Source organism: Leptodactylus fuscus, chromosome 9 (genome assembly GCF_031893055.1).
Source record: "Leptodactylus fuscus isolate aLepFus1 chromosome 9, aLepFus1.hap2, whole genome shotgun sequence".
NCBI lineage: Eukaryota > Metazoa > Chordata > Amphibia > Anura > Leptodactylidae > Leptodactylus > Leptodactylus fuscus.
Genome location: NC_134273.1, coordinates 61,951,114 through 61,962,162, shown reverse-complemented (window position 1 = coordinate 61,962,162; position 11,049 = coordinate 61,951,114). Strand labels below are relative to the sequence as shown.

Sequence of the window (11,049 nt, the reverse complement as noted above, 5' to 3'; positions counted from 1 at the left end):
CACCACGGGGTGAGAAGTCGTGGTTTGTACTACACAATGAGCTGAAGCTTTGAGGTCAATGATACACAATGCGGGGAGATGTGTACGACAAGGATGTGCGACATATGTTTATACTGTACCGGAAAAATTATTCACTCCCTTTTAAGATAATTCAATAATTCATACCATATATATATATATATATATATATATATATATATATATATATATATATATAGTTTATGCAGCTGATCCGTAGCACATGTAATATTGATAGCTATGAACTTCTTTGCACAAATATCCCCCAAATTTTTCACGCTGTATTCCATATTCTCAGCAGATACATAGCTGCTTTCTAAAGGAAACTACACGTGCGGTCTCTTGTCGTTCTTGCATACCGTAACCACGTTTCCCGCTCTCTTAGGACCAAAATACGCATAAAACATTTACTTTAGAAATTCATATTTATTTATATTCTGTAAGATAGCACAACACATTGTTATTCTCTCTTTAAGATTGCAACACTTGCTGTATATAACCATGTAGCAATTGGGGGGGGGGGGGGGGGAGAAAAAAAAGATACAGAAGGCAAATGGTTAATGTTAGAAAGTGAACAAAGGTAACATTGATTATAATGGTAACTCTGTTCAAATAAATACAGCCAGAATTGACAGTGTCAATGTATGTCAATTCATCCTTCCTGCGTATACAGTATTATTACATACATGTGGAGGGTACCAGAGGGAACATCATCTACTCCCATTATAACACATCCTATACACTGGCGCTGTACATTGCACACAGGATAGGAGGTGAAATAGTGCGCAGCCCATGAAACTGTAAAGACGCTTGATGTACTGGTTACATTGGGGAACTAAATATTGTAGACTTCTTCTTGGTGGCTGTACACTGGCATATAATATACAGATTCAACCAACCCCCTTCCTTAAACGGATGCAAAAATATAAATTTTGGAAGTATTTTTGGTAAACATATCTATATAACATATATATAATATAATTACAAGAACATTGCTTTAAAAGGATTGAGGCCCAGTTCATAGGAGCATATTGAAAGACAGTAGTGAATAGACAGACAAAAAGCCAATATTTCTTAAAATGTTTCATTTGACAGGATTGTCCTACTTCGGTTACCCCCAAGGCTGTGGAATCAGTAGGCCGGTGCTCCAACTCTGACTCCACCTCCTTCATAAATGGCATGGTCATGGTCAGAAGGAGTAAAGATCCCAATTCACAAACAATCCAGTAATTAACCTGAATATGCAACAAAGTAATGAATTATGCAATATCAATAATGGTAGATTTTATTTTGATGTCCAACTCCACCCCAAATTGGCCCCTCCTCCAACTCCACAGCCCTGGTTACCCCTATCTATAGGTCTTACGTTAGTATAGAGGGGCAGGATCAGTGTTCGGGACTTCTATTAGTGAGTGAAGAGGCACTGAAAACCAAGACTCCTGCTCCAGCAGCGGTTAGCGCTGGAGTCGCCCCCTGGTGGTTTCACCTGTAGTACCCACAGCGATTAGCAGATTGGAAACCCCTTTAAGGGCCCGTTCACACTGGCACAGAGGGGGCAGATCATGGCGCGTAATCCACATCAAAATCCGCCCTCTCACAATGGTGGTCTATGGAGACCGCTAGCTGACCGATAGCTAGCGGCATGTTTCCGGAGTCAGCCCATTCATTTGAGCCGACTCTGGAGGGGAAAGCCGCGACAGTCGTGGCAGGCGGGTTTTGACCCGAGAGTGGCACGGCTTCCCGTGTCACTCTCGGTGCCAAAATCAGCCCCGCCGCCCCCTGTGTGAACTAGCCCTAAGGCCTGATGAGTTTCCTGTTCTATGGATACAGGATGGTCTATATGAGGTGTTACATAACGGTGTAATCTGGCAGCGACACCTGGGTGTGTATGAATCAGGTTGGTCTCTGCTGCGCTACTTATGTGCACAAATACCATAAAACATGTACAGAATATATGCTCTTGTGAATGAGGTCTTAACCGTGAAGAAAAACGCTTACCTGCTGTATTAAAATCTCATTGAGCATTTCTCCTCTAAACACTAGAGATAAGCGAGTATATTCGATCGAATACCTCCGCCGCATAGTTCTTCGTGTAAAAAAGTGCCAGGGAAGGTGGGAGGGGCAGTACAAATTTGATGCCCCTCCCACTTTTATACACCAATAACTATGCAGCGCAGGTATTTGACCGAATACTACTCGCTCATCTCTACTAAACACTAAAAATGTGTACAGAGCCCAGACATTTTGTTAGAGAACCAAATGCCACAGTTATATCGTGTGCGGGGAAAATGTACACGGCCTGAATATAACAAAAGGCACCAAGTGATAAGGCAAATATATATATACGGTATGTACCATTTCATCCAAACACTACCCAAAGGGTGTCCGCAAGTACCAGGAAATACTAAAATGCGACAAAGTGCAAACGTTATTCTGACCTCCCCATAGTTGTCGAGGTGTCTGGTGGTATGGCGGCTCTTTCACTGGTCAAATGTACAAGCTTTACCGTTTCTGAAGGCAAGTAGTGATAAAATTCCAGCCAATCGTTGATTTTGGTCCTACACTCTATACTGCCCTACAATAAAAACTAGTCTTGGTTACATAAATTAAAACAGTAGCATGTATATATATATATATATATATATATATATATATATATATATATATATATATATATATATATATATGGTAAGTCAAGGCAATTGTCTCACTAAAGAGATGTGACATCTATACCTGCTACTATACAAGAATGGATGGATATGCCAGGACTCGCTAGTTTACTATATGGCGGAATACACCAAAATATAGTCATTTCATATAACAAATAAAAAAATATACTGGAGAAGGGAACAAATATAGCAAAAAAAAAAAAAAAACTATAATAAAATATTACATTGCACTCAAGTTTTGCAAAGTCTTTATAAAGGCACAAAAGGTATCTCTTTAATTTCCAAAAAGTAAGGCAAATGAGCGGCGAGGTAAAGAAAGGGTTAAAAGGGAAAGGCCTTCTCGTCCTGTTTACAGGTAAAATAAGGCAGACGTTGATGTGAAGTGTCTGACTGCATGTTGTGGGGAAGAATAAACCTATTACCTATTCAAAGATGGTGACTTTACGAATAACCTTCCATTGTCTCAACCGATGTTCACCAAAATGTCACCCATCTAAGTTTCTGAACTTGCTTTGTGTTCCCTATACCCTATACATAGCTTTCATTTGCTAATTTTGGATATAAATATGTAAAATCTCTCATTTTTACACTCCTCCTAGCAGATTTCTTGACGTGTGGCTTACATGGAGATATGTATTACTACTCAATGCCGCAATCACCAAGGCCGACAGCAAATATGGACTGCAGGACGAAGGCTAGGTGTGGTGGATTTCATTCAGATCATCCAGAAAAAAGTTAAATGTCCCATCCAAAAACGTAGTGGCCACCATAATATACCATAGGCCCACTGAAGAGCACAAAAACCTGCCCACTTCTACGGTGTATACTGGGAAAATTCTTGAAAGTGATGGACGTAGGGTGGGAAAATCCTTGAGGACTTGTAATCTAGCTGGTGGCGGTCAGGGCGTGCATTCGCTTTGCAACCTCGTACACATAGGTTACGTCTGGTCTCTTCTCCGGGTCTGGATTTATGCAGGTATTCACCAACATGCGCAGCTTTAGAGAGAGAAAGAGAACAGGTTAATAGTTCAAGAACCATACAAGAGCCAAGTAATGTCTTATCTAAAGGAGTATTGAGCCCTGGTGCGTCACTAGACATACACCATTATGCTTTTGTAGATCGATGTTCATGTGTACAGTTCAGGATTGCCTAAATTAACACTTTATCTATCGTTTGACCCTAAAATGCAGCTTGACCTCGCCTCTTGTACAATAACGGAGCATGTACTTTGGCGTTTGCAATGGAGGGGTTAACCGCAGGCAGTTTTTGTTCAGTGGAGGCTTTAAAGTAGAAACCGAAAGTGTTATTCAATACGAAAAGAACTATATATATATATATATATATATATATATACATATACATATACATATATATATATATATATATATATATATATATATATATATATATATCTGTCGCTCTTTAACTGGGAGATCCTCTATGGGGCATAGTTTTTGATATGTGCCCCTGGGCTGTGACTCTGGATTCACACTTAGCAGCAAAATCACAGCCCTGCGGCAGGACGGGCACAGCCGCTCAGCGGAGTGGTACCCTCATTATAATCCCCCCGCAGGTCGCCATGGCAACTGCCATCCTGGAGCATCCCTGTACCTTCCTAATAAGCTACCATGTGAAATGCAAATGCGGACAGTCTGAAAATTAGTCAAGGAGAATAGGCGATGAGGATGCAGATATGTGAAATATTCATGTGCAGACTGGAAGAGCGAGGGAGGGGGGTAGAGAGAAAGAAAAAGAGAGAGAGAGAGAAGAGGGGAAAGGGAAGGAGGAGACAAAGTGAGTGTCAGAACAAAAGGCTGCCCCTGACACTCACACCATTATTAAACATTACTGCAAATGGAGGGACTGGAGCAGAAATTAGATATGTGCACGGCCATTATATTTAGATGCTGCTACGGCATTAGAGGCCATGTGGGGTGAATACATGTACAGCGGCCATAAATCTGCTCCATACAAAACAAGACACCAGATCTACTTCATGTGTGCGATGACTTATTGTAGAAAAAGTTAAGGAAACTAGGAAATAGACAGCAAATAACACTAGCTACTAAAGTGTTAAAGTTGTATACAAAGGCACAAGCAACAGTGACATGGAACGGGATGGGAACAATTCAGCCCGGTCTGTATCACTAGCAGCAAGTTGCATCATACAGAAATTCTTTGGCTTAGATACATGTGCAATGTATAGTGGGGTGAATCCTGTTTGAATACCGTATCACAAAACAAGCAGGACATTCTATTTACCTGACATGCCAAGCAATGACCAGTTTAACCATTTTTAATAACTCTTAAAGGGGTTTGCTGGTAGTCTAAAAAGTTAGTATGTAACAAAACTGGTAGTGATGATGGCAATATGTACGGCACGAGAACGTGGGGGTCAAAGACTGGCGGCAATATGGGGGAATCTAACAGCTGAGTATGTTATTTTATAGAATATCACACTTCCTACTGTTCGGCTGGATTCATACAGCCATACAGCCATACAATCATACAGCCATACAGCCATACAATCATACAATCATACAGCCATACAGTCATACAGTCATACAGCCATACAATCATACAGCCATACAGACATACAATCATACAGCCATATCACTACACCCTTCAAGTCACTTCTTGGCCGCAGATCTAATGTCATTAGACCCGGGATGTGATAGGTTATTTGTGCCTGTAGAAGGGTCTGTATCTTACAAAAATATATTGGTCTTGTGAGTCCAGCTTTGTCTTGGAAAACACTTTTTAAAGGTATTACAACTTCAGGGAGGAAAAAAAGATATAAACACCCCCCCCCCCCCAACATATAGTCTCACGAGACTGCTTAGTCAAAGGCTGAAGCCAAGGACTTAGGCTGAAGAGGCACAAAGCCCCTCAGTCACATAAGACACAAGCATTAGAAACTGCGCACACCATTTGCTTCGGGGTCCAGAAAAATGGCTCAAAAAAGCAGTCGAGGTTTTGGAAAGGAGACACAAAATGCCTTTACAATCATCAATACTAAAGATTGTGTTTTTGCAAAAAATACATTGTGTGCAGTTCTCATTTCCATTTTCCAAAGGAGACACTTTGGTCCATTCTCCTTCCCAAAAAGACTATTGTAGGCCCATCATGGCTTCTGCTGAAGAATTTCTGCATATACTTTACAGGAGGTCGGGCCTGGAAATTCATTCACCTTTACGAAGAAACACAATTCTGATTTCCATCAGAATTGCGAGACTGATGTTTGATATATGAGTGATATATGTTATGCAGGTTTTATTTTCCCTCCATAAGCGATGTTAAACAGTTTTTATACATAGTCAATAGTTGGGTGGTTGGACAAGGAACCCTACCATAAGATATACCAGACTCCTCACTCTGCCAGCAGCTCACTGAAAATATTCTAGTTTCTTTCAGTATAAAAATTTTTTTAAAATTAAACATTATAAAAAAAAAAAACTTGCAAAAATGCCCAACATAAAATGGGGGAAGTTTATAAAAAGGGGTGATTTATATCCCAGTCTTGATCCCTTGCACTTAAGTGATAGTCACCTAACTTATTACAAGGCACACTTAAAAAAAAAAAATTGGTGCATCTCTGGGCCACTGTAAGCCAGTGTCACCCCCCTGCCAGCTAGGAGCACCTACCTACCAGTTACCGGCTATTAAAACACTCTACTTAAATGCTGCCTCCCCTGACCAAAACACTTTCTTATCCTACGTCTTAATACAATTGGCCCGTTTTCATTAATAACTACCCCGATAATAGGTGGCCATTGTTTTCCGAATTTACAAGTACTGGTCAATCTTGCACGCTCTCCTAGTGAGAGTATACAGTATACATACACTAGTACATCTTCACAATAATACATTTGTCCATATGCATGATTCAAATGAGTGGTTAAAAGTGATAAATGGAAATATAAAACATTACAAAAAACAAGTCCACCATTTCCATTAGTATAGTGAATCTTCCCAAGGGCGATACTGACGGACTGACCTTATGTTTTACATAGTATTTTGGGATTAAAGTTGGTCACGTGGGCATCCATCTATATGGTCAGTATAGCAGAATTATATAACAAGATATACCTGACAATCATACCATACAGTGCCATACTCCTAGACATGGCAGCTTGACTGGCTCCATATAGTGTGCCCTTTAATGACCATATTCCCAAACATAAAACTATTCTTAAATAAGTTTCTAAGCATAAAATAAGAAAATTCCTCTAACGTACCTCCTCAGAATAGTGGTCAGATGGCAGCGGAGGATAGTCACACTGCTCTATCTTCTTACACAAAGAGTACAGGTTCATTTTGTCTCCATAAAAAGGACTTTGCAAGGCCGCCATCTATAAAAAGGAAATCAAAACATAAGGTGGTTATGCATCCATTTCATGATATTGGGAGTATTGTATGGGTATGTGCTGTAATACGGTTCCTACATTACTCTGATCCTTTTGAATAACCCATGGCTAAGATACAGTAAGTGTACACACAATTCTAGCTATATATACATATACTCTTATTGGTGTACTATTTGGGGTAGGGTATTGGGAATATCATCACTCCATAGGGAGAGACCACCATTTAGGTGTGTGGAGTCTTATTAGGCCATGAGCGCTCCACTGCGCAAAGGAACATGGGAAGAATATGCAAATCTGACTTCCATGATGAAGTTCATGAGAAGGTTGGCATGATGTTAAAGGGAGCGCCCTCTATTGGGTTGCACGACTGAGGCTCTGTCTTCCTAATTACATCAAGGAAGTCAGATTTGCATATTCTTCCCATGTTCCTTTGCACAGTGGAGCGCTCATGGCTTAATAAGACTCCACACTCCTAAATGGTGGTCTCTCCCTATGGAGGGACGATATCCCCCTAACCCTGTCTAGAAGCCTCTCACCTCTGCCAGGTCAGTCCTCTCTGCGCCAAGCTGACAAGATGCAATAACATCGAAACAGCTGTCCTTGGCTGAGAGACTACCTGGTAAAATACTACATCATTGCAAACAAAGGCTTCTGAGAAGGTCGGCATGATGTTAAAGGGAGCGCCCTCTATTGGGTTGCATGACTGAGGCTCTGTCTTCCTAATTACATCATGGAAGATAGACTTGCACATCCTCAGTGAGCGCCCTCTATTGGTGTGCATGACTGAGGCACTGACTTCCTAATTACTACTTGAGGTAGTACAAATTTAGTACAGACAATAAAAACTACAAAGTATCAAAGTGCATTAAAACCTTTTCAAAAGGTGGTACAGCTCCCAAACACCATTGTGGGAGATTTAGCCAACCACCAAGGCCTACCAGACTGGCTAAACACATGAGAAGCTGAGAGCCGTCACTCCGACATCGCCATATTCATACACAGTTTGTACAAACAAGCATGTATGGGGAGAGCGGACAAAGTTGCTAACAAACCCTTACACATAGAAGTATCTAAATTGGCTAAAGTTTGACTTTTCAGCCATAGAAAGCTTAGTCAGGGCCCCATAAGATAGAGGAATACTAGATGCTACACCTGATGGGGTTAGTTTAGGGTGGAAGAAACACTTGAGAGGTTCCCTTTAAAGCACACAATACAGTATCTGCAGCTTCACCAAAAGCGTAGAGCGCGGAACGTGTCACTATCCCACTGTACCAATATTCTGCCGCACAGGCCGAAGTTGAAGCTTCCAGCATTACTACACTAGCGCGTTTCCAGCTCTGGTTGCTAGGCTACTACCTTCAATGCACAAGCCAGAGCATAAGAGATTTTATAGCACTAGCTGCCAAACTAGAGACATTGCCCAGAGGAGCAGATGAGGACACTTTCTAGTTCAGGGCTCCAGGCAGCACAGACTTTGGTCCGGTCCTTGACTAAGACGGTGATTTACAAAAAGGATTATTGTACCATGTCCTGCACTATACTCATCTTCGTTCCGACACTGCGGGGACGCTTCGAGGTACAGTTGATCCGCTAGGATAATAAAACCATTCAGAAGTGCTGTGCACACCAGTTTTGAGATTATGGTTGGCCAAGTGGGTGTCCATGCATTCAGACAATGTCAGGACAGACCTGACAACCATACCACAGACTGCTTGACTTACTCCATACAGTGTGTCCTTTAGTGATCAGTAACCCAAATTTCTAAGAAACCAAAAAAAAAAAAAAAGATCCTCCAAAAAAAAGCATAAAAGGTGGCATAAATGCCAAGGAAGACACTTCTACCAATCCTAGAACTTCTGGTCAATAGGATTAGTAACAACGGGGTCATCTGTAGCTGCGGGTAACTTATATGGACACACACCAATGGCTGCCCCATGTTACACCAAGAGATTTTGACAAACAACCAAAAAGATTTATTAATAAAGCACCATCATCTCAGAGGGCGCCTCACTTCGGGGTTGAGCTGTCCATCTGCCATCTTGGGGTCATAGCTGCTCTTTAAAGTTTAGTACCAACAAACCCCTGAGAAGAACCCTGTCAATAGAGGGGCAAAACACATCAGGAGGAGTGAAGTCAGTTAGGGGTTAATAGGGTGAGAATTGGGGACCACCCTTGTAAGGGTGGTAATCATTTTTCGTAGGATGACCGGGTGAGTCTTTCAGGGTAAGGTACCCACCTCCCTGACAAATTGTGATGGAGGACAGCTCCCTGTGTTCCCGGTATCGACCACCTAAAGCCACGCAGATAAGATTATTACTTATTTATTGCAACTTTTTGGGTTGTTTCATACTGGATATATTTGTTACCGATATGGCAATCCAGGCTAGGTATGATGTTGGGGGTATCGCGCAGTGTAATGTATGATGATTGTAATCGCATTGGCGATTTTACTCCATTTACTTTACGGACTCTCTTGGCATTTTTGAGGGGCTGGTTATGGAGAATGCATTACAGGTGAAACATTAAAGGATGGTCTTTGCTGTTGAGGATGAGAGACTTTGGAATCTGTACGGGACCAACATCATCAATTTTTTGTGCTGATGCCCTTTATATGGGGCAATAATCGGCCAAACAATCACTTCTGATCACTGCCCCGTGTAAAAACGTCCAGAGATCCAAAGACAATCTGCATCTTTCTGGTTGACAAAAAAAACCCCATCATTTGTCGATAGCCCATCCCCACATATATACAGGGAATGTGCTGCCGAAAATAATGAAAACTGTGAGGGGGAGGGGAATGAATGATGGCACAAATGATTGTACAAACTAACCGCAGCATATACAATTAAAGGACACGAGCGCCAAGCGATTTGCTACATTGTCGATCAATGGTTGATACAGGCAATTCATTTGCCTTGGTAAAAGGAGAGGTGCTTACATAGAATCTGGGAATTAAATAAGAGACGTAGCGTAGCGCAGAATTAAATAGGAATTTTGGCGAAGCCAATGGAGGAATTTAACAATTTCCTTCATTAATTTTACCCAGAAATAAGAATAGAAGTTTTTGGATTGTATGCCCTCATCATGTGACATTGAGGCTTAGACAAGTTACAAGTACATGCCAGGTCTTTCATTAGATTGGAGGGGCAAAATGAGAAAAAAAAGAAGTTCCATCAAATAATTTGAAGTATTTTCTGGATAAACGTCAGCGCAGCTTAAAGATTAGTAGCTAAAATACTGGTTGTAGTCTTCATGTAGACACAACGGAGGTCAATAAAGTGTTAAACGCCAAGAGCGCTGGGTTGTCGGAGGGTGGAGAGCGCTATCCTAATACCCGGTAATACGTAGTAGACAATTATATTACTCGAGGGAGAAAGGGAACAGTACCAGGGAGACGCGTATAAGCCGCAGTGTTAAGTGCCAAGTAGAGAACGCCATATTTAACAAAGTGTTACTAATGTCTTAATGAGATTTATAAAGTGTCTTACACGCTTTTATACAGGAGGTTACATTTTAACATTCTTTACTTCCCGGTGCCTTCTAACAAATTACAGTTGGTAACACGTGCACGCGTTTTGTGCCACTTACAGTAGATGAAGTTCATAGCGTGCCACAGGACACAAACTAAATATACCAAAAGAACTAAAAAAAAATAAATAAAATAAAATAATGAAAATGAATCGACTGCGAGAGTTAGTAGGTACATTGGAGATACCGGGTGCGGAGTATCCTACATGTCATAGATTACGTTATGTAATATGTGCAGCAAAAAAGTAGTGGAAGAAATCTGCACTTTCAGAGGAGACAGAACACAGCAGCTCATCTAAATCAATATCTTAAAGCGCATCTCTGGGGAAGAAAAAAAATAAAATCTAAGAAATGTGTGGGTCTGAATAGTTAAAGGGGAAATTCCACTTTACAAAATTTCACAATTTAAATATGAATAAAGTTGGAATAACTTCATGTGGTGTTCTTCATTTACATACAACTTCAG

The 11,049-nt window shown here is 41.0% G+C and overlaps 1 protein-coding gene across 2 annotated transcripts in view; it reads right to left on the bottom strand.

Annotated features, from left to right (window-relative positions):
- Positions 1-437: 437 nt before the first annotated feature.
- NEK7 (NIMA related kinase 7) overlaps positions 438-11,049 on the bottom strand; it is a 64,987-nt gene continuing 54,375 nt past the window's right edge. For both annotated transcript variants that reach the window (XM_075287423.1, XM_075287424.1), the window contains 2 exons: positions 6,927-7,040; positions 438-3,683 (listed from right to left, as the gene is read on the bottom strand). In XM_075287423.1, coding sequence (XP_075143524.1) covers positions 3,573-3,683; positions 6,927-7,040 — 225 coding nt within the window. In that variant the 3' untranslated portion in view covers positions 438-3,572. The remainder of the gene's footprint in view (positions 3,684-6,926; positions 7,041-11,049) is intronic.